We start from the raw sequence: 24,976 nt of genomic DNA, 5'->3' as shown, positions 1-24,976 counted from the left end.
TTTTAAGAGCATGTAGGAATGTGGATTGATCAGAATAGTGTTAACACTTTGAATAGGTCAGATGATGTTGGTTGCAAACACGGAACAAATTGATTTATCTGTTTTGGTTTAAGCTTTCGTTGCCTTTGCAGTGGAACTGCATTTAGTCCTGGCCATCATTTTCACCAGGGGTGGACTGATTTAAGCTTAAAAATTCAGAGCAGTAGAAGAATCCCTATGTCAGATTTGATATTCTACTAAAATTTGAACTTACTAAAGAAATGTGCAAAAATACCTGGTCTAGCAACTTCATACTATGGAAAGGAAAGCTAAGAGTTAAAAATAAACATACATTCATTGTTTAATTAATTTTATGTAGTTTTAGCTTCTCTTTATAATGAACAGATAAGCTTTTATATTTTAACCTGCAGTTAGAAGCTATCAGATCTATAGTCATGTTCTGAGACAGTGAGTATAGAACAATAGCAAGTTTTGTAATCATCACACTGTTTTTTGATACAATCCATGTACCTTCCTGCAGATACTTTATAGCATCACTTTTAGTTCTTTGTTACAGCTTCTGTGAAATTTTTTCTCACAGCTTGAGTTGTCAATCCAGGAATACTTGTAACTACACTAATTGGTATTTCTACTGCTTTTACACTGAAGGAAATGTTAGTATTAACACATCAGCTAAAATTGTGCATTATAGGGTTAACCTTTGGAAATATATGTGTGGGTAGGAATTAAGCTTTGGTTATTCAACAGGTGATATAGGTGTCTTGCAGATATCTACCTTACCTTCCTTTGAGGTCAGCTTTACCCATTTCAGTCTTCATTGTTTCTGTCTTGAACATTCACATGCACATACTTAGCCCACATTTTGTTTTTTCCCATTCTTAGCTACTTACATCTTAGCAGTACTAAGCTGATCTTTCCATTTCAGACTTTTCTTCATCTCTGTTTTCAGTCACGAATACAGCTATACTGCCTTTCAGGATTCCTGTTATGCATACACATGCATGCCTCCCGAAAGCACACTGCCGAATTCAGCAATAGGTCTGAAAAGCTTCTTCCCTTGTTGATAATGCTTGGATGTTCACCCTGTAAAATAAACTATAAATACCGCCTACAAAAAAGTAGAGTTTTGTGTTTATCAATTTACTTTTCTAGAACTTTACTGAAACTGGTGAAACCATTTCTAAGACTGGTCTGATCTTTGCTTCTGTGACGCTATTTGGTATGCTATAGGACTGACTGACTTCTTCCTTCCTTTACAGGATGTATCACAGTTTAATGTGATAAGTGACTTGCAGATGCAGGGAACTAGAATTACTGTGAAACAAAACAGATAACAGTATGACAGAAAAAAAACCCCAACAAACCAACAAAAAAACAGTGCAGTGTGGGTTAAAGCTAAAGAAAACAAAGACTACCTATCTTTAATCCTATGATTAGCGACATACTTGTAGCTACCACCTCTGGAGAACAGAGAAGCAGTGTCTTTCATACTGCAAGATAAGTCAGTGCTTATAGGGAAGACGGCATGTATTCAAAATTAGTGCCACACACATCAGCATAATAAACACCCCTCTATCACAAATTCTGAGGATTAGTATATGCAGAAGGTTTTATTTTTCTGGTGAAGTGATCCTAGTCCACTCTTTCCTGAACATACCATACCATGCCTCTCTACAGTCTGGACTCTTGGCTCCTGTATAAACCTCTAGACACCAGAAATGACAGGCACTTGCAATGTTTTCTTGGAGATACCCTTATGGCCTTCTGGCAGGAAAGTAGGTTTTCTTTTGGTGAGCTGAGAAGGTAGCCTTGAGAGCTGAAAGTGTGTGTATGAAAAAGAGGTGAAACCTGCCATTCCCCTATCATCCCAGATTCTAACCTAATTTGAATTTGGTCAATTAGCTCTAAGTTAGTTAGTCCTCAACTAGCTCCTCAGAGGTTGGACTTCCAGAAGTTCCTTCCAACTTAACTTCTGTGATTTTCTGGTTCTCTGTCTTATGCAGTATCAGCCAAATGTTCACTCATTCATAACCCCACAGTTCACAGCCCAGTTGCACATAGAGTCAAATCTGATTTCTTTGAATTACATGTTGGGTGTAATACTGACATTTTCAGGATTCAAGAAGAATGCATCAATACACAGCAAGTAATTGAATGGTAAATGCACACAAATGAGAAGGATCAGGTTTTGCAAATAACAGAATGCAGTAGCTCTAACAAGAGCAACATTGAATGGTTATGTGTTCCAGACTGTTCTTGACAGAGGCATTGCAGGCCAACCAACGCAACTGTAATGGATGGAAGTACAGGTTCTGTGTGGCACATCACCTAGCCAACCAATCAGAAGGACCTGTTTTGTGAGGCAGAAGTGATACCACTCAGATCCATAACAGTATCAGACGAAATTCATTGCTCTTTTCCAGTCTTCCCTTTCCATAACTGTTGAGAATGGTGGGGTGTAATATTGGTAAGGAAACTTGAACCCCAGGTGTGGTTAGGATTTCAGAGTGAGTTAGAATATTGAAAACTCCCTAGGCATATGTAGTTTTGACTCTAGATAGGCAAAAGGCCATTGTTGACTGAGCTTCACTTTATGTCTTGGTTTGAACATGAAACCCAATTTGTAAAAGCTCTGAAACAAAACCTTCTCCATCCTCCCGTAAAGCATAATGTGTGGGGTGAAGTTGGGGTTTCCAGTCTTATCTGCTAAAACCATGACACGCACAAATAAGGCTATCTTCTGGCACTGGCTATGATAGGTATGATGACTCTAACAGCCATTATCTTGTATCATAGCAGGAGCTGATACGAACTGATACCAGTAGATAAAAATACATCTTTTAAATATAGAGATCCAATGCTCCAAAAATACAAACTGAAACAAATGTAATTACCATGAAAAAAATACACTTCAATTTATAAATCAAACAAAGTGGCAAACAAACCAAAATTATAATCAAACAAAATGATGCAAAGCAGCAACATTGCAATAGATGCTGTGTGCCCGAACACCCAACTGCTTTGACTTTCTCATAGTGTGTGTATGTTGTAGCTTCCAAAAGCCACTCTCTTCTGTTCGAGTTGAGGAGTCAGATCCAATGTGAAAAGCCAGTGTTTATGTGCCACTCCATATTTCTGCTTGTTTTTGCTGCAGTCGCTAATAACTAGCATTGAGCCTTTCTCTAATTCCAGATCTGTGAGGTACAAAGCCTTGGGATGCCCCTCAGAATGTGAGGAGAGCCTGAAGCAGATGTGAAGTGTGTTCAGTCCACCAACACTGTTTCAAAAAAATTAAAACACAGCTGGGATTTGAAACTTAGTTATAATCTCACTGTTTTTATCAGGGATTAGAGCTCATGTGGAGTATTATCTAAAACCTCTTGGACTGTTCACTCTTTACCTTGCTTGAGTCTACTGTGCTGACCACAACTTTGTATTTGTGTTTCTAGGCAATGGACAGCACTGACTTCTCTCATGTTCTGTGTGCCAGTTGTGTTGTGCACATCATTTTGCAAAAGCCTGTGATTTGTTTCAGTGTGGTGTACCTCTTGGCTCATCAAATTTAAGAAGCCATTAAATCTGACTTATCAAAATCCTTACCAATAGCTTTCAATGCTGATTTACAAGTTTAATTTTTCCAGCAGAAGTGGCTGTTTGTGGCTTCTGTATGCTTTGTGTATCAACAAAACTGACAAGGGATGACACCCCACCCCCCCCACCCCCCCCATTGATTTAATGAACTATTAGCTAATTAGCTATTGCATGGGCATACCACAAAACCAGTTCTATCTAATTTTGCCATTGCAGCTTCTTATTTACCAGCATATGGTTTGGTTATATGCGCTATCTTTTTAAAACTTTTGAAATCCATACTTAGAAAATAATGTTTATTTAACTCCATTAGATATTTAATTCTGTTACACTATAAATAAATTTAGAAGTTATTTTTTCACCCCATGCCTCCTGTCAGGTATGGAAACATCCTAACAGCAGGATGACTGTAGAAATGGTAATTTTCACTGGGATCACAGAGCTTTCAGGGAAAATTGATTCATCCAATACAGGACAGCTTAGATTAAGTTTCTTTGGTTTCTGTGTAGGAAATCATCTGGCTGGCATTAGTGACTACCAAATCTTAAAAAAACATTGCACAGTAAAACAAAACCCCAAAAGATTGCTTGAATCTTTGTATCAAAAGAATGGTATTATAATGAGATGCTATATATCATCATATATGTAAGATTTAAATTATAGTGTTGTAATGACAGCATCTCTATATATATCTTGTCAAAATATGGACCCTTCTGTTCTAAGGATGCAAGTATTGGCTTATAAAGTCAAATGGAATTCTGTCATTGACTGCAGTGGAGCTGGAACTGTACAAAAAGTGTTATAGTTGTTAGAGAGAGACTCAGGAGATCATCTAGAACTTCTGTTGCTGTTTTTAATGATTTGTGTTTTATAAATGGCAGGAATTACCAGCAGTGCACTATTGTCTTTTTAACTTTGATTTGGGAGCAGAAATATAAACTTCTCAGAAGTCTTGTACGGAAAGTCTTCTCTAAATATATTAAATAAATGATTCTCTAAATCACTTGCCAAAGCAGTGTGATTCCACCCAAGTGATACAATTTATTGCCAAACTTCTCATTATGATATACTATTAAAATATTTCCATAAAGACACATTAGCAGAACAACTTGACTTGTTTAAAAATATATGCAGTACATTGACACCTTTTGGAAAGTACACACAAAATCTCCAAACAACATCATTCCAAAGAGTGACAGTTTAAGGCACATGATTATTTTGCAACCTTTGTTACATAAATCTCCATCTAGACCATATATTTGTAAAACATAATTTCATATATTTCAATAACCAACTTCGCAGCTCAGACAGAATTCATCTGAATGCAGGCAACGCTTCTTTTTTTTAACATTGCTAGGTCATAGTGTGGCATAATAAACATTGTTAAAAAGAACCTTATCCATGGAGCAAAATGTATAGAAGAGACATCAAATATTTCTGCATTTCATCTTTTATAACAAGATAGGCCATAGTTACTTGTTCAATAAATTGCGACTTGCTTTTCTTTGACAGACATGTCACAAAAAAAAATTTAGAAACCAGCCAGGGAAGCAAGAATGGAACTGGCCTCACCAGAGGTGAACTGATTTACCATATGATCATGCTAGTCTAATTCACATGGTAAAAAAGAAGCTGAAACGTACAGCCAGGTCTTCAGCAGCTCTAAATCTATGTTGCTGAAGAGGCAACCAAACACTTGTACCCACAGGACATGTACTGAAATGTGAAAGTACATAGAAAGAGTATGGGGAAAAAAAAAGTGAGACAGAGGATCAAGTCTTATAACCTGCTTTTTGTATATACCTGGTAGACACTGGGAGTAATTGCCTCGGAAAGAAATAAGGAATTATAATCCACTATATTCTAGCTAAGAGTATGTTCTCAATATAGAAATTAGGGATGTTAAGCTTTTTTTGCATCACATGTCAAATTGAGAAACTACGCCGAACAAAACCTTGCTGCAGAGGTAATTATACTAGAAAACATCTTCCAGATGCATAAGAGCTTCAGAAGTTATGCAGGTTATTCCAGGGAAAGGTCTCTTAGCTATCAGAATTGTCCATTTTATCCTTCATCTGTTCATCTGTGGTGACACAACATACAGACAATGCCTAAGGCCTTTGAAAGTAAATCGAGTTAACCCCTTTGTATATAGTGTCTTTCTGTTTCTTCTGTTGTTAAAAATGGCATAATGTTCCTCTCTGTTTTGCAGAAACTCCTACAGCCCACAGCCCTCTCAAAAGTATACAGGATCCTGCTGACTTTTCACAGAGACCGCTGTATTTATAAACACTGTGGTGTCTATTGATCCTCTCTTGTTTAGAATAAACAATACAAGAATGTTAATATCTTATATCCTGTGATTTTCAAAATTGCATACTCTTGTGTGTGAAACACTTACCTGGTGAAAACTCCCATCTGCTGATGCAATTTGCAAAAGTTTTCTTGAGGTAGCCTGTACACAAATAGATTAGGAATGCTCTAACAAGCATGCAGAAAACACAGTCCACAGTGTGGTGGTTCTTCCAAGCACAACACAGCAATGGCCTCTCTACAACAGCAATAAGAAGTGAAAGTTTCATTTCAAAGCCAACACCTGACAAGCATCTTGCCAACTCTGGTGTTGGTACTTCAGTATTACGCTATGAGACTAGAGGTTAGATTTTGGCACATTGCACTTTACGTGTGCTAATATTTGGGATCAGTCATGGTCCTGTTATATATCTATGCCAATGACTAAAATACTTGTTCCAATTATAATATCTGGAACAGCATTAATATGCTCTACTTCACCAAAACAGTATGTTCATATGTACTCTGTTCACAAAACATTGTATTTACATTATTGAACTATAAAATTAGCATCCCTACTGGTGACAGCCTTATGTCTCATGACCCTCATTAACAAGACTAGCTCTGGGTGATGAAGCTTTCCAATTAGGGACACTGATTGGAATCAGTGCTCAAAATGACTGTGAACAGGCAGTTGTTTGTGGGTTGATTTCAAAAGAACCACTACTCTGAATCTAGTCTCTAAAGGCATACGTTATGTATCTATCTAGGTTTGTATATGACAGTTGCCATCACATCTCTGTAATTTGCACTAGCCTAACAGGCAGTTTTAGCAAAGAGGACAAAGATAGGAAAAAGATGTGGGCATGAATTTTTCACACATTGCTCCACTCTTTTTGGGTGTCTGGATAAATCTCGAATTTGACATCTGACACAGAATCATCCAGAACCCGTTCAAAATCTGGGTAGGTAAACAACCACTAATTCCTATAGATAAAGTAAAAATTACCAAATAAAGCCTCTGTTGGATCCAGTCTTAAGCAATTCAGATACCTCCCTGAAGGTGACTTAGCTCATTTACAAAGGGTATACACCGATATCAAATAGAAATAAGGTACACATTAGGATCGCAGAAGTGGCTAAGCACTCATCTTCTATTGATGTCACAGAACCTTTGCAACTTACACCACTGAAGATATCAAGCCAAAATTTCAGGATTGGAATCATCCAAGGCAAAATACAGATAGGCCAGAGGACTATACACAGACATGTAGCATTATACATCCATGAGAGGTCTCAGAGTTTTCACTTTTATTTAGTGTTCATCTGAGTTGACTTTTACTGATGTCTTCAGCTGTCTTCAAGGTGGTGTAGATCAGATTCATATGCAATAGGCCTCTAGCGCAATCTTAACTACTATCATTTAACAGAAAACTGGGGGACAAAACCAATAAAGGAAGTTCCTAACACAAACACGTATACACAGTAGCCAAACTACCTCTGTACAATACTTTGAACCATCAACATCCTGAGTCATTGTGGCACTTAAACCATGTGGCAAAACACAGGATAGCATCTGAGAGACCATTGTCCTCCTGATCAGCTACTGAAAGTGATACATAAATTAACAAGATAATCTAACAGTATTTGGAAGGTATCTTCCAAAGTAGCAGTAAAAATGATAAATATTTACACTTCTGTCTGAGTGAGGCTATTTAAAATAGAGCAGCTTAATTAAGAATATGAAATGAGTTGCTTGTGACCACACAAACTAAAATTCTGAGCTAAGTCTGGATGTTCTTTCATTCCAGTGCTACTGAGTAGAGGAAATGAAGATGAAAGAAGGAAATGGCCTTCCTGCAGTCCTTGATTAAATTTCAAGATGCCTCGACTTTCCTCTCCCTGGAAGGCTTTCCATCAGAGTCAATATCTCACAATTACTCAGTGACACAAATATTCAAGAGCAGGAAAATATTTTTCTTTAGCTTTCACTTATAAAAGGCACTGATCCATTTCAATCAGAGTACACTTAGCAGGCAAGAGGCTAACCATTGGCTTCATACATTAATTTCATACATCATAAGTACTGAATTCCATTACTGAAGCAACAAATGCAGTCTACTTCTTTAAATTTATTTATGGCATAATAAACCATTTCCATGTAAAAAAACAACAAGGATTTACCATTTGAAAAGATTCTTGGGTTAGCCCTCCAAAAATAATATTGATTTTTTGTAACAGTCTACATGAAAAAATAACAAGGAGGCATATTTCCCCTTCACTATGCACCCTTTCATTATGAATGAGAACTTAAAAATATAAGTGCAGCAGAAAAGCTCCAGTGTTTCTGACATCATGGGACCCCACTCCCTTTCCATCTGAAAGCGTTCTAGACCAGATCCCATGAACCAATATGTTGCTCTCTATTTTTACACAAGCCGTTTGTTCAAGTTATTCTCTCCATCTTCTCCTTTCAAGTAAGTCCTCACTCACAGCTGCGTTTCCTCTTGTTCCAAAGAATGTGGAGGGACATGGCAAGATGCTGGAAGAGATGCTAGCTTCTGAAGCTTTGGGTGTTGCAGAGGTTTTGGCCTGTGAAAAGAACGTCGGCTTTGTACACGTCTGGCTGCAGCAGATCTGTAATCTCCTTGTACATCAAGCAACATTTTCTTCTCTTGGGGCTCCTTCATATAAGAGTCTTCCAGCCCTTCAAACGTAAGTAGAGAACTCTCTTCTTGTGAGTTCTCTGACTTGTAGCTAACTTCAGAACAATAACCTGAGTTTACTGTCTCTTTGTTATTTGTATCTGTACCTGCTTCCCAGAAGAGATCAGGTACATTTGGGTCACAAGAAGCTATATACTCAGAGACGGTAGAAAGAGATATATTCCCTCTGTTTTCCAATGAAGAATAGTTTTGTGTCCAAGGCATCTGAAGACAAGATGGGAAGAAGTGCAAGGGAGTCACTGAAACACTTTGGTTTTGGTTTAGTTGGTCATCTGAAGAGGAGTATTCTGTCATTTCAACATCATGGTCCATATCACCTAGAGAACACAATTAAATAGAAACATTTGTAATACACACTTTCTATACTAGTATGTGGGCTATTGGGCTTTGCTTTTGGCTATTTTTATGAAAGTCTTATGAAAGTGAGTGGTTTAAGATGGCTTTTTTTGCTGGGGAACTGTACTCTGTCCCAATTTCTCTCTTGGACAACCTAAAGTGAGTTTATTAAACTTCCTATGGAGTTTATTAAACTTCTTATGCTTGCTGAGTGTCAGGCAAAACTTTGTTCAGTGTTTGTGATGAACAACTGCCTATTACAGATATTTAGGAGATGGAGCCATCATCTGGTCATTAAAGTGTATCTTTATCTTGAAACATTCAGCCTGATGCTCAGCAAGGAAAACTTTCAGAAATTTTTTAAAGAAATTGTGCTCTTTCAGTAAAGTAGCAGAGGGTATCACCAGGGAGTCAATTTCTTATTGACCAGAGCCTATGATCAGTTTTCTATATACTTTAGACTGTAGAGAAACCATATTTTCACCCTTGGCTTCCAATTTACATTGGTTTTCAAAACCTTTTATTTGAAATTTCAGTATTGTTCTCCTATTTGGAGAATTTTGTTAAGGAGATAATTCAGAGGACTATTTCACAGAGTAATCAAGGTCTCAGCTTACTAGCTTGGGAAATCTAACTTCCCAAAAAAGAAAACACAGCAGTCAGAACCCAGTGATTTTGATATATCAAAGATACCTGCACAAGAACTTATACATACCAGTTCCTAATAATAAAGTCAATTATAAATAAGGCAATAGAATGGAGGAAAGGTACAAAGGTTAGCAAGAATATGTTCAGCAAGTCATATGCCAATATTATATGACAATGTTCTCAGTGGGAAAAAAAAGTGAAGAGAATTTCAATGCAGGTAAGTGTCAAGGAGTTTTCCTTTTGGAATGCTGCTCATTGTTCAAGTTTTTAATCTGGATATTGGAATTCAATTCACAGTTCTTTAATTAATCCAGTGTTCATTTTAAAACATCCTTTAAAAAAATAATCAGAGATGCATTAATAAGGAACTGAGAACTAGAACCAACCACAGACCTACAGGCCACTCCAGTAAAGAAAGTGATGTGCTTCCTGTAATTATACTTGAACTAGCACATCTTCTGCAGGGACAGAAGCCAGAGCAGGAGAAAAATGGAACTTCCTTTTCTATTTCTTTTCAAAAGGTTATGAAGTTCTTCTCAGATCAAAATTACAATTATTCACTCTTGTCCTGAGGTCTTTGTCTGAACAAAGTTTCATCAACTAACTACAGAAGTACTTTCAACTTACCACAGTCCTTTATTTGTTGATGCACAGAGGACACTAGATCATACATTTGTGATCACAGATTCCACAAAAGTGAATTCATGATGAAACTGACTATTGCATTTCATTACATAATCCCCACAGTGCCCTATGTTCTATTCAATTATGATGTCTGAACTGTGACCTGACCCACCTCATTTACAGCACTGACTGTGTTGATTATAGAAGTGAAGGCTGTTTTTTATGGTGTGGAATATTTCCACGGAGCAAGAATTAAAGGGCAACTAGGATATTCATTTAAACCCATGTCCTGGTTTTGGCTGGGATAGAGTTAATTTTCTTCCTAGGAGCTGGCATAGTGCTGTGTTTTGGACTGAGTATGAGAATAATGTTGATAACACACTGGCGTTTTAGTTGTTGCTAGTGCTTACACTAGTCAAGGATTTTTTCAGCTTCCCATGCTCTGCCAGGTGCACAAGAAACTGGGAGGGCGCACATCCAAGACAGCTGACCCAAACTGACCAAAGGGCTACTCCATACCATATGATGTCTTGCTCAGTATAGAAACTGGGGGGAGTTGGCTGGGGGGCAGTGATCACTGCTCAGGGACTGGCTGAGCATCGGTCAGCAGGTGGTGAGCAATTGCATTGTGCATCACTTGCTTTGTATACTCTATTATCGTTGTTGTTATTATTATTATTTTCTCTTCCTCTGCTGTCCTATTAAACTGCCTTTATCTCAACCCATGTGTTTTACTTTTTTTCGCCTGATTCTCTTCCCCATCCCACCAGGGCGGGGCGGGGGGGGGGGGGGGGGGGGCGGGGGGAGGAAGGAGGGTGAGCGAGTGGCGGTATGGTGCTTAGTTGCCGACTGGGGTTAAACAACAACAACCCAGAGTTAATTTCATTTTAAGCCTCTAACACATTAGAAGCAACAAGTTATTTACTGCATCAGAAAGCTAAGCATTTTTCTGGGTTAAATAATAAGGTATGGATTAAGATAAACACACAGTTTAAGGATAAAACTCTAACCAAAACTGGAATTCTGCTTCTCCACAGTCTGGCTGTTGTGTAATTATCTCTACCTGTGCAAGGCAACTCTGATGCATTGTAGTAAATATGCTTCATTTTTAAAACCTTTCTTATGTAATTTAATGATGACATCAGCAGTGTCATTGAGTACTTGTATTGTAGCAGTGGGACCATTTTCCCTTCCTGGGCACTGGATAAATAACCTGGACAAATGTTCAGAACTGACTCAAGGCTTCTTAGCAATAGAGTCAAAAATCATATTCCAATATTCTAATCATGCTAAGAATGAGAGACTTAGCCCAGCTCATTGCTGGTCTAGCCCTGCTGCTCCTGTTGTACATCCCAATGCTATAGAGTCCAATGGGTTAAATAACTCATCTGACCTGTTATGGGCTGTCGTGGTTTAGCCCCAGCCAGCAACTAAGCACCACGCAGCCGCTCGCTCTCTCCCCCTACCCCGATGAGATGGGGGAGAGAATCGGAGGAGTAAGAGTGAGAAACACTCCTGGGTTGAGATAAGAACAGTTTAATAATTGAAATAAAGTAAAATAGTAATGCTAATAGTAACAGTATAATAATGATAATAATAATGATACATGAAGCAAGTGATGCACAATGCAATTGCTCACCACCCGCCGACCGATACCCAGACAGTTCCCGAGCAGCGATCGCTGCTCCCTGGCCACCCCCCCCCCTCCCCCAGTTTATATACTAAGCATGACGTCATATGGTATGGAATAGCCCTTTGGTCAGTTTGGATCAACTATTCTGGCTGTGCCCCCTCCCAGTTTCTTGTGCGCCTGGCAGAGCATGGGAAGCTGAAAAATCCTTGACTAGCATAAGCAGTACTCAGCAACAACTAAAAACATCAGCATGTTATCAACATTCTTCTCCTACTAAATCCAAAACACAGCACTATGCCTGCTGCTAGGAAGAAAATTAACTCTATCCCAGCCGAAACCAGGACATGGGCAAACCATATCCTTTGACATCAGCAACTGTATTGTCTTTCTGGGGCTTCAGACTATTTTGCTTATATCTGCAGACAGTAGTGACAATGTTACTCAAAAAGACCAATCACTGTTTAAGGGGGTGGAATCAGAATACCTGATTCCTGTTAGGGAATTCAGGTACAAATTTCATCATCTAGAACTGACTAACCAAGAAACCTGGAGCCTCTTGAAAATGGCTGCACAATATTCTGGTATTTGGAATACCATTTTCTTGGCATATAAAATATTCAAGCCAAAACAAAGAGCAGGACCCTTATCTGCTGTAAAAATAGCAAGGCATTGGACCTCAAATAGTTGGACAGCATTTCTGCAGAAGGAAAATAGAAATATGTTTTGTTATTCAAGCTGGAGGAAAATAGAAGATGTTTAGTTGTATGAAGAAATCAGGAAAGACAGACATGCTCTGGGAGAAGAAAAATCAGAAAAGTAGGTTTACTTGTCAGTAGTCAGGGTTGATTGGAAGGCTGATTAAAAATAAAGGTGATAATATCTTTTAAAATATTACATATGTGTTGCTTCTGGGAGAAAAGATCTGGGTCGGTCCTCTGGGCCATCTGCTAGCAGGAAGGAATCTATTGATTTATTGCTGAGCCGGAATGGAGTGAGCCGTCTGAAGTTGTTTGGAGAATATGGGATCTGCACTCGGGCCCTTTGTGATGGTACCACTGTATCTTCACTAGATAACCATGGTGAGAACTTCATGTAGACACTTTGATCATCATCAGCTGAAAATACTGGGTTATCAATTCCTAAAAAAAATTCATGAGTGACAAATACAATTAATCAAAATAATTTCTTGGTAATACAGCAAGATGCTTTGTAAAAGGAGAATGGCTATAATGGGAAAAAAACAGGCCAATACGTGCTGATATAGGTGTGACTAGGCCCATACACAGACCATTATACAAACATACGTTGCTCTTTCTACCTTGGTTATTGCTAGCCATTTTGGATTCCTATTAAAGAGAAAAATTGAATATTATATCCAATATGCAGTTATGTTTGGGATATCTGGAGACAAAAAATGAAATCCATAAAAGAAGAAATCAGTCAGCAAATTTGAAGCAAAATAAAGCACAATATAAAATAACTGCAGAAAATTCAAACCAAACCCATAAAAAAGAAACAAAAGATGGAAAAAAAAAAATGCAAAAGCATAAATTGCACAACACAAGGAATGAGACATGTATGAGGGAGCTAAAGCAGGCCACAGAACAGTCAAAACTAAGTTAAAGGAGTCTTTTAATATAGATGTCAAGTTCATAGTGTTTGAACAGAAAAAGAAATTTTGAAAATGAGTCTAGGTCTGCATCTTGCCACCCACTTATTTCTGGATCAATTTCTGGATGTCTTTATACATTCTCAAACACAGAATTTGTCATGGAACAGTGAAAAGGCTGTATCAGCATGTCTGCCAAAAGAGTACAGACACAAGCATTTTTCTTCACTGCATGCACCATGTTACATATGAAGTATACAGTGGCATGCTGAAAATTCAAACACAAGTGCTAAAGAGAAACACTAAATTTTAAACTTTGCAAATCATATATGATTTCAGTTCTATATAGTGATACACTTTCAATCTGATATTTTGGAGCCTTTCAGGGCTGGAAATCAAGTCCAACAAATGCTCCAGGAATGCTGCAGATCTGCCCTTTCCAGTGACTTCTATGAGCCTGTAAGGATCTGAGCGAGTTTTGAGTTTAAGAGGAGAAATCCTGCCTGAAAGAAGCAGCATGAAATTTATCACAACAAGGTGCTTGAAATGCAAGTAGAAAACAGTTCCAAAGGACTTGTATTGACTGGTCTTGTGAGGTAGGACAACTCTACAATAACATTTTCTGTTGCTAGAAATAATTAGTGATTTTAGGTTTGGTTTAGGCAGTCATGTTCACAACTTCTATCAGTAGCAAACCTGATGCTCTCCATACCTCTGGGTATCCAAAACCTGTTATCTGTTAACATTAATGTTAAACAAATATATTTTCTAATTGAACACATAAAATCAAAACAAAACAAAAAATACAGGTTAAATCAGCAGCATTTCTAATATTTTTTTTAACATTTGAGGCAAAAAAACCTCTGTAGGTAATTAATATTTTTACCGGTAGGAGTATCTGTGAAATTTTGCTTCATCACATTAGCCAGAAAATCAGCTCCTTTGCCTAGATGCAAAGTTTCATAATCATTATTTTCTTCTGATTCGGAAAACTCCAAATCTGAAAAAAAAAAGAAAGTCCAATTTGATTAGAGATTTGTATCAGTTCTGATTGATAGAAAATGCTATTTCATGCTGTTTTGGTGCTGGCATAGTTATCAAAGATACATCTTTAACAAGGATCTAGATAAGGGCAAAATTTAATCAACAATTGTAGCACTGAAATGTGAATGTGAATGTATGTAGAGATTGCAGCTTAGATACCAATTACATCAAGAAACTCAACACAGGTTTCTGGCTTGCATTATTACCTAGTGCTATGATAGAGATTTCACTCTGTGGCTAAGCTTTTGGCTAACAGAAGTGTCTGCTTTCCTGGCACTGAAACAAACCAACCTATGACATGACACCACTGCTGCTGGTGTGTTTTGTGTCTTAAATGCTCACATGTTGAAAAATGTCATCCCATTACAATGACCAGTCACTGCATTTTCATCATTTGACAGAGGTCAGCATGAGTATCCTGAATGATTTCAAACCTGGTGAGGTCATTGCTACTTCTACTGCAGTAGAATCAGTTCTACAACAGCTGCTAAACCACTTGTTAAGACTGTCTTCCAATGAAGGTTTGGTGGTTTGTTTGTTTTTTTTTTTTTTTAAGTAAAGGATGACATCTATACACAGTGTTCTTTAACAAGACAGCACTGAATGATCTGCTTTTAAGTATTTGGAAAGCTCTTCCCATGCAAAAAGGTTCTAGAATTTACACTTATTCAGCCAGCCTGTATTGCCCCTCTCAGTCAAGGAAAAGTAATGCTCAGAAAATGATTCAAAGAATATACATAAAGAAAAATATGTTTGCTTGGAGCTATTAAGAAAAGATGAATCCCTCTCTACTTCAATTCTTTTTGAGGTCAAGAGGTTGCATGCATAAACAGAGGAAAGAACACAAATAAGAGTTAGTTCAGTGGCTTTTAAACCATGCTTCAGTTTTTAAGTGGCACATATTGTTTTATAATTACATAACAGACATATTAGCATCCATCATGTCTTGCTATGACTGACATCAATGCCAAAAGATGGCTAAAAGATGAGATGAAAGAATTTGGGGCTTTACATGCAAACCCAACTTTTGCTAGGGATGCTCCCTAGGCCAGTCAAGTTCAGATTACACCTTCAAGGCAGACCTGTGTGTTAGATTTGTGCATGAAAGGTGAATCAGTGCTGCAACTGGCCTCTGACTATGTGTTCCTTTCAAAGCTACACTCTCCTTGAATTCTAATGTGCTTGCTTAGCATCAGCTCTGATTCAGACCTTTCTAGACAAATGGACCTTAACTCAGATCAGAATGTCATCTCAACTACTGAATTTTATGTGGCATGGTGCCCTGGGCAGTTATATACTTCTGTGATGAAAAAGAAAAATGTTAGCAAAAGTTGTTCTGTGCGGCTTATCCAAAAGGAAGCTGAAAGTTCATCTATGTTGTAGCTACTGCATTGTTTTGTTTTCAAAATTTAAAAGTGATATTTTAAAAATATGAGTAAAAACGCCAATTAAAATTTGTTTTGTCATCCAGCTGCCTAGAAAAACAACTTCTAAATCATTGAGACCCTGCATTTAAGCATGGAGCAGATCCCCATTCTGAATTCTGAATTACGACTAGAAAGAAGTCCCTTTTTAATACCAGCTTCACTGTTGCATATCATGAAATTTTTCAGTGATGCTTTACTGACAACATAGCTGGTAAGATGCAGTTAATGAAACTGGTCTAAGAGTCTTTTTACCTTTTTCCTTCAAAGTAAAATCTTGTACTGGATTTTCTGAAGGTATTTTTCCATTTGGTATAACATTGCTGTTTCGCTGAAAGAAAACAAAGTAAGTTACCAAAAACACTACCACCATCAGATAGCAATGGCAATGACATCCTTTGAAATCATGAGTTCAGCAGCATAACCCTGAAATCTGTTGTAATCTTTGCTTGAGACTCAATATGGGCGTCATTAGTTTCCCCCCGCTACACTCCACTACAGGAAAAGAAAGGAACTTTGGCTCTTTGTATGCTGTACATTCCCTTGTAGTTTCACGCAAATTTTGTGGAACGCTCTATGCTATAGTGCTACCCTGCTACTTTTACCCTGCAACATCTCCCTGCAGTGTTGTAGCAAGGCTCAAGGTCTGTTGTTTTTCAAGTGATCAAAAAGCTCTTACGCAGAAGAAGGGTCCCAAAGCACAGAGAAAAGCAGCATGTGAGAAGATGCCCCTTGAGTTATCTCATAGTTTAATCTCTTCTTGCTTAAGCCCTTTAAATTCATGAAGTTCTATAGGACAGAGATAAATGCAGGACATAGGACCCTTCAGAGTCCTCCCTGCCCTCCCCACCCCTTAGTTTGTATAATAGGTGGCTACATCTGGGTCCTTGTGAAAGTATTTTACCCTTTTTTGTCCCCGGTCTCGCTTGTGGATTTTATTGAGCTTCTTGGAATGGTTTATTCCTAGTTTGGTACTCTTGAAAGATTCTAAGCGCTTCCTCATTGTCCTATGGAAAATCTCCTTGTCTTGTTTCTCATCTTCATTGTGCATGATCTCATGTCGACTGTACAGGTGTTTGTGCTGTTGCCAGGAAGGGAAGACAATATTAATTTATTTAGAATTATAGCTGGAAGCCCTGAATCAATGCATTCAATCAGTGTCATGCAAATGTAAATAACTCCATAAAAAAGAATGAACCAAAGACTAGTCTGAAGGCATTAACGAAACTCCCATTTTTCTTTCTCTTTCTCCACCATGAAACAGGTATAAGTCCAGGAATTTTAAGTATGTAAGAGTGACTGCCATTCAAATTAGACCTCTCCCTACAAGTGTCTGAATCACTTCAGTTGATACATTCCATTTAATCCTGCTTCAGAAACTATATTGGACCCAGTTCTGCATTCCACTGGCCCCAGTGAAATCAAAGGCACTAGTTCTGTTAAAGAGGCATGTTCATAAATGAGAAAGAATATAGACAAAGAGCCTATCTTCCTCAAGGGTGCAGATTTTGCAGATGGGTTCTTTCCTTTTGAGTTTCACTCCCAAGTTTTGGTTCCTAATGTCTCCTAGTTTTAGACTGGAAAACAGTCCAATGCTAGCCTTCTGCTCTCACCTCCTGCCTGGGTTTATACAGGTACTGTTGTAGGGTGTGATGAGCGACTGTGTCTTCTGTGTCCCGGATACTTTTCCTTCTCTGCTCTAAAGCTTGCATGTCAAGGCAAACTGGTCCAGCTTTTTCTCTCCTGAAGAAGAATAGAATATAGAAACAGCAGTTTTAAAAATCGGTATTTACTGAAGAGGAAGAAAAAAACGGGAAAATGTGGAACAAGAGGGAGAAATTAAGATAAAATTTAAAAAAAAAAGGAAAGGTCAAAATTTGCTAAATGAAAATGAATGAACAAATACATAATGGGAAATGCAAAAAGATTATTGTTTTTTGTCTTTCAGGTGGGTATGGCATTAATTTCTTAGTTTAGATGACACACGGTCTGTTCAGTGAAAGAATCATGAAAGAGTTAAGGAAGGAGCAATTTTTTTCCTTGCCTCTCTCCTGACTTTTTCTGGAGCAGACACAGAAATGACATCTAACCCTGTCTATAGCAGTTGGTGAACAAAAGGCACATGAAACAACTCTAATGTGGATGTCTGCTTCATCTTACCAGCCTTTACTGCAAAAATTTGTGTGTAAAATGCAACAATATGTATGTATACCCATTTTATGTGGGAGAAAAGATTAACTGAAGTTCAAAAAAGTAGTGAATGAAGCCCCTGTAATTTGCATTTTTCAAAATGTATAACACTGTCTCCATTTCGTCACATATAAGATAAAAATTACACTCCTCCCCCACCCCCCCATCAGTCCACATTACTTACAGTAAATAAGAGACAGAGCTTTCCACAGTACTTGGACGTGGGGTGCTGAAATCCACATTTACCATGTTGTCTGTGCTTGGAGAACGTATAAATGCCAAGGAACCTCTACGTTCTCCCTGGCCACAGAAAGAAAAAAGACATATTACAGCTGTAAACACCTCGGGAAAAATGTGTATCAGAAGATGCGGATAATTTGTGAGGCTGCTGTACGCAAATGGCACAAGAAGCAGGGGAGAAGTTGTATTTAGGTAATGAATACAAACCACTTTTTGGTTTTATGGTTCCTTTACATTGGGTGACATTATCCCAATGAACAAAACTAGGACAAAATCTATTCTGCTCTTGTAAATTGATTTTGAGGAGATGAGTGATTTCTTAGGCCTCGATCTGTTTGCAAATTATGTCCTTGCACTTTTGCAGTCTAACTCTTTTCTCTTCACAGACCCTTTCAGGGATGAACCTTTTACTTTGTACCACATTGGAAACCAAGTACATAGGGATATCTATGCAGATTTTTATGACTTGACACATCCCTGCACTAACAGTAGTGTTTTCAAAGATACAACACCAAGTTTTCTGTTCTGTACCAGACTGGAAGCAGCAAATATTAAGTGGTGGTAGAAGTCTACAAGACTATTTGATGTGGCATGAAGAGATGAGATACTGAACAGATGAGATGAGATTTACTTTCAGTTCTAAAACTAGTGTCACAGAAGTGAATTGCTGGAAAAGCTCAGATTGATGTCTTCACAGTTTTCCCTAGTGCTAGCGTGATCTCTTGATTAGGTGAAAGGTAGATGTTGAGTGGCCTTGTGGTTACATAGGCTGAATCCACCTATGGTTTTGAACCACAGCAGAGAGAAATCACATAGCAGGTCTCTAAATTTTAAACTGTAATAAAGAATACACCAAGAAAAAAATCTCCCTTGCAGAACATTGGAAGAGATTTTATCTACATTTCTCCAACTTCAACTATATTGTGTCCCCTTTACATTTTTATATTCATAGAGCAAATCAAACAAATGTTTCCTTTTACTGTGGTAGCCCACATACATGTTACAGTAGTATGTGTTGGATCAGATCAGTGGCATTAAGTACACTCTGGCCTCTGTAGGCAGAAAACTTAAGAGAAAAAAAAGTAAATTCTGGGTCAGCATCATCCTGTCCATTTTCTTAAGCACATCTGACTTTCTTTTCAAATCAAGTTTACTGTTTCATACATATATCATACCATATCATCAGTGGAGGAATTTTAGCCAGAAGTTGTTATGAACTGTAAGTATTTTAAGTAAATTCTGTTCACTTGCTCTGGATTATTTTAATTTTTCCTGGCTTATGCTCTCCCCTCTCAACTGTAAGGAATTTATTTAGGTTCAGACTGAACTCTCTCAAGGTCTTGTTTATTGTACATGTGCAGCATAACAGCAGAGCTGAAAAAAGAAAAATTCATAAAATAGCTTTTAAACTCCTCAGTTTCTTGCAAGAGAGAAGAGAGTGAGTAGCTGGGGGAGGCAGATCTTTACTCCTTCTGGAAGAAATGGCTTCAATTTCAATGTCAGCTTGTAATTCACAGATATTTATCTCAAAGATGTATTTCAGAAATCAAGTGAAACAGTGAAACAGTGTTTCACTGAAGCAAATATTAACGTGAGAAAGGTGGAATGACTTTAGGATGCACAGCTCATGACTAATCAGGCATATTAACATAACTAATTTTCACTGGAAGAAACCATGTTGCAAATCTTCCATAGAACCTGGAGAACTTTTAATTCTTTGTCTATTATTATCAAATCAGTAGACATTTGCCAATAGAATTTGTCTGGAAGACACAATATACGCAAATAGTATTTGGACTAGGGTAGCAAAAGTCAGTTTCCTTGTGTTATGAACTGTACTAAGGTATAATGAAAAAGGTAACTCTCCTAAAAAATCAATAATCTAATTTAATCTGGCATTACTATATGGGATTCAAGACACTATTGGGTAAAGATTCTGGGGCTAAATCTGCATGACTTAGTGATCTATAGAGCCCTTTGCAACTGTTAAAGAGAAAAAAATACTGTAATGTATCTACTGAACTGATTCAGCAGTGAATCTGAACATGAGTCTTGTGCTCGTCAACATCAAAGTCATTATCTAACTTTCTTCCTCTCAGGTGTGACCCAGAAATCACCATGAGAAAGAAAATTAGTTCTTGAGCTCAAATGGTCTGAAAACTGAATGGGTAATTTACAAAATCCCAAAAGGAAGTATTTGCTTATCTTGTGAACCATTCCCCATTTTTCACACTAACATAATTTATGAATTTCAGCTTATTTTCTGAATTCAATCTTTGAAATTCCATGATTCACTGGAAAAAATATGACTGGCTGTAGCTCATTTTCAAAAAAAGAAAAGAGATTAGTAGTAGTAGTAGTATAGGTTGTAGTAATAGTGTTCATTTTAATTAAAGAAATGAACTGGTTTATCACCTAGCTGTGAGAATGAGTTCACTTGGAGATTACGGGCATAGACAGATTATCACTTCAAAGATCACTGTTTAAAATACTCCATTTAAAACTATCCTCTACACTGCATGTACACTGCACATTTCTGGTGATTTGACGTAAGGTGGCCAGTTCCATACTGAAGAATATTAGGAATTCTTACACAGTCTGTTAACATTGCTCCAGTCTGGGAATGGTACTCCTGCAGAAGGCCAGTAACATTTTTCCATTCTGTAACTTTAAAAAATTCTCCTGTTGCAAGTCTTAAGTCTAACTTCACAATTCTGTGATTGCGTTTGGTATCTGTAGTATATCACTTCAACCCTAATTTTTGAAGTGTAGTTGTTATGATTCCATTGAATTAAAGTTACCCCTCCCAATTTTTTTGTATTGCTGTGATCTGGCAGAATGAGATTATAGCAGTCCACTACTTTGGTCATATATCCACATCATTTGGAAGTGAGTTTCTTCAAATCAGATTTGTCATCACATGGAACCACTGTACTGCAGGAGCCAGACTCTGTTGCCACATTTAGAAAGATAGTAGTTTGCCTGATCCCTTTAGAATTACAGTATTTTTTCATGAAATATAGAAACAAAGCTTTTCAGTAAAATCCAACAGAAAAGTACACTGATATAAGTACAATGTACTCATACTTGGGGATCAGACATAATACTGAGAACTAGAGCCATTCTAACAGGTGATATTGAGACCTAAAACACATTTAGGAAAAAAAGGCAGAGAAGAAATGAAAATAGTTTTCTTTTAGACATTTCCTGCAATATATCAACTTTAGGTTATATTACAAATTAAAAAAAAAAAACCAAAAACCAAAACCAAACCCAAACGATGCTATAATACGTCAATAATTCTTTATAAATACCTCAGCCACATAGCTAATTGCATCCTTCAAGTTGAGTTCATGGAAAACATTAAGGATCTGGTCTCTTGATTTTTGAGCAGACCTTCTCATCAGTACTTTACTGAGGAATTTCCTATCAAAATTGGACCACCTGACAATTTAAACAAACTGTGTTAATGGCAACAAGCAATTTTAGTTTCACAGCATTTTTAGTTTAGCATAAATGATATTTTCTGTGAGCGAAGCCCTTAAAAATCATGGTGAACATAGCAGTGTAAAGGATTTGTGTTTTGAAGCTTTTCAATTAGCATTTAAAGAAAGTTAAGGAAAAGCCTGCTACAGAGTTTTGCAGCTGTCACAAAGCATTTAATAGGTTCACTTACCAAACAGTACTACAAAAGCAAGAGTGCTATGATTACCGTATCCCATTTCAGAGTCACTAGGACATTTTATACTCTGGGAGATCATGCTACCTTATTTTTCCACTTCTGATTATGCATTGTTATATTTAATAGCTTCATTCTAAAAGTTTAATTTTCTTTCCTCCTTTGGAAGGGAATCTGCTTTTCCCCAGCTGCATTGTAGGACAGCCAGCCTAGAAAATCAGTTCACAACAACAGTGCCGTTCCAAAAGCACTTACAGAGGGCGTTATTCATGCCATTGATGTACTATGGGGGATAGAAGTGATATGTATTTTCTGTGATTTACACTTCTAAGCTTGTCTGATAGTAAGATATCTGCCATTTCATATTTAGGCTCCAGAAGATACAGGCTGCTTTATTTTCATCTACTTTCCTCAAGATTTTCTCTAAAGGGCATGAGGCAACTTTGGAGACTACTATTCAAAGTGATTCTACCCATCTTGCCCAAGTTGAGTATTTTGAGTTTATGACTTTTTATTCAGATTGTTGAAACCTTTTTGTTGTTAAACATTAGTCACAGAATTGATAGCTTTTCTCTAGCCAGAATATCTGAAAAGCAGTCCCTAGTTCAGGCTGCCACACCTGAGCACATCAGTGAGGATGCTAGGGGCTGCCATTTCTTTGAGGAAGAAGCACTTTCAAGTACATATAATCCAAAAGAAGCAAACTTAAGGTGGCCTAATTCAAAATACATTAGTCATCAAACAACACGCTCAACCATGAATCTATGTTAAGCTACTCCTTCTCTTGTTACTCAGGGAGATTACTTTCTGACACCTAAGAAGTCAAACTCTAATCTGCCACTTTAAAAATATTTAGCTCCATCTTCAAGACAGTATTTCAAAACTGGGGATGTATTCCCCTGTATTATAGCCTGCTGAAATTCATTCCCCAAAAGTAAACTAAAAATTTAGACCAAAAGAAAGAGATTGTTCTATTTGGGATGCCTCGTGAAAATTCTTCACTGCATAAATGAACAAAGAGAAGAGATGGAGGAGACTGTCCCTATAACGAGGTACAGAGAGGCGAGCAATTCTGTTTCAGCTTAGACACAATCTAGCTCCAGCCTAGAAGTTGTATAGTTAAATATACTCAGCTTCTTAGCAAGGGTTAGGGGAGTGCTCTGCAGAAAGCTAACACAACCACATGGCTTTTGGATTGGAGCTGACATGTTTAGTCAGCAGGACATTAGCAGGTCAGAACTGTGACTGTACCTATGAAATGACCTACCTCCAGGGAGAGAACTGCCTAACCTTAAATAACACTCTTAAAGATGTCCAGAGTTAATGTCCTTTTTTCACATTTATTCATCTAGATTATGGAAGTCTGCCCATCACAATGGTAACCCTTCACATGTAGTTTAAAGAAAATGGTGTCTGTATCTTTCAGCTGAGTAATTTTTCTTCTCTCAGGATGAATCAACTATAAGCAAAGGGGGATGGAAATGATTCACAATTTTAATTATTGGTTTCAAACTGATGGGCTTAAACTATCCAAGTCAAAGCACCCTCTGCCTTCACTTTCAGAGGTATTGAACACATCCTTTGTAGAAATAGTATAAACAACTAGCACAGTCATAGCTGAGTTTTTTTAGTGTCTCCACACACAAATAATGTTCATGAAATGGACTACTACAGAGAAAGAGCAACATTAACATTTTAGGTTAAATCTTGTGCAAATGGCCAGTTCTCAAATCTTGAGAGAAGCTGATCCCTGGATGTGGACTGAGACATTTGCAAAGGCCTAATATGAACTGTGGAAGAAAAATAAAAGATTCCAGCTGTAGGGGACAAAAAAACCCTATTTTCTCATTTACTATATTTCCAGTAGTTTCAGTATATAGCCTTTTAAACTACATTTGACATCCTTGCTGTCCCTAAACTCACAGGCTTAAAAAGTCATAATTTACAGATAAGATTTCTTAGCAGTATTTCAACATTCCAAGTTAGTTGCTACTTACTTGTCTCTCAGATAATTATGTCCTATTTGTCCAGAAATGTCTTCTATAGCAGAAAGAATGTGATCAAAGGCCTAGGAAAGCGAAAGTGGAATTGATATCTTTACAGAAATAAAAGACATAATTAGAAAATAGCTCAATTTATGTCAGGTTAGACCAGGTGACTATGCAGAATAATTCTATTGCTGCTAGGCAGATTTTTTTCCCCATTTACAGAAATACTAACTACTATATGCTTTTTTCCAAAGGTCCTGAGCTTTCTAACCAGTTCTTTACAAATTCACTAACTATTCTTCAATTAAAAGGGTGTAAGCAAGAAGGTACTTAAGCCCCCATTTTAACATACAATTTTAAGATTCTTTATTGACTCATTTTACCATCTCCATTTCTGCCCTATGAAGTATATCAGCCACTATTAGTGTCGGTGATTAAATCAGTTGAAAAATTTCCCTAATGTTTCTTTTTAGAAGTTTCAGGAATCCGTACTTCCCTCAGCGTAGAAGTAGGCACCATTCTTTTGATATCTAGGGCAAAATCACATACTGGATATATTAGATGTCTGATAGAAATTCTGAGGTTTATAACTCTTGATTCAAACCAAGGCAGCTGAAGGTAGAATTTGGTCTTTTTCTGTATATGGTTGTTAACATTTCACTCCAAACATTGGAGTGATTACTGCAGAATATACAGCATGCTAGGTTTATAACAACATGGGTGATATGGATTATTCCTGAATATCATATTAATTACCGCCTCAGAAGATATCAGACATGGAAGTGGAGAAAATGTTACTATAAATAAGTTGTCTCACTCCTACTGCCTGAGAACAGACAGTGCTCCCTCTCTCTGAAGGCTGCAATTTATACAGTTCTAGGAGCACTGTGCCTCCTGAGACAATATCTGCTAGAATATTCTAGGAAGTGGTGTATCAGTACATACAACTTTA

At 37.4% G+C, this 24,976-nt stretch overlaps 1 protein-coding gene across 1 annotated transcript in view; it reads right to left on the bottom strand.

The window, feature by feature from the left end:
- Window positions 1–12,741: 12,741 nt before the first annotated feature.
- SLC9A3 (solute carrier family 9 member A3) overlaps window positions 12,742–24,976 on the bottom strand; it is a 52,745-nt gene continuing 40,510 nt past the window's right edge. Inside the window, exons 9-16 of the mRNA XM_075705235.1 lie at window positions 24,034–24,104; window positions 21,672–21,801; window positions 18,302–18,417; window positions 17,541–17,670; window positions 16,832–17,008; window positions 16,183–16,258; window positions 14,346–14,459; window positions 12,742–12,989 (exon numbers count right to left, since the gene is read on the bottom strand). Coding sequence (XP_075561350.1) covers window positions 12,742–12,989; window positions 14,346–14,459; window positions 16,183–16,258; window positions 16,832–17,008; window positions 17,541–17,670; window positions 18,302–18,417; window positions 21,672–21,801; window positions 24,034–24,104 — 1,062 coding nt within the window. The remainder of the gene's footprint in view (window positions 12,990–14,345; window positions 14,460–16,182; window positions 16,259–16,831; window positions 17,009–17,540; window positions 17,671–18,301; window positions 18,418–21,671; window positions 21,802–24,033; window positions 24,105–24,976) is intronic.

The sequence above is a fragment of the Pelecanus crispus genome, chromosome 2, assembly GCF_030463565.1.
Source record: "Pelecanus crispus isolate bPelCri1 chromosome 2, bPelCri1.pri, whole genome shotgun sequence".
Taxonomy (NCBI): Eukaryota; Metazoa; Chordata; class Aves; order Pelecaniformes; family Pelecanidae; genus Pelecanus; species Pelecanus crispus.
The sequence above is the reverse complement of the archived record's forward strand: the minus strand, read 5'-3'. Positions and strand labels throughout refer to the sequence as shown.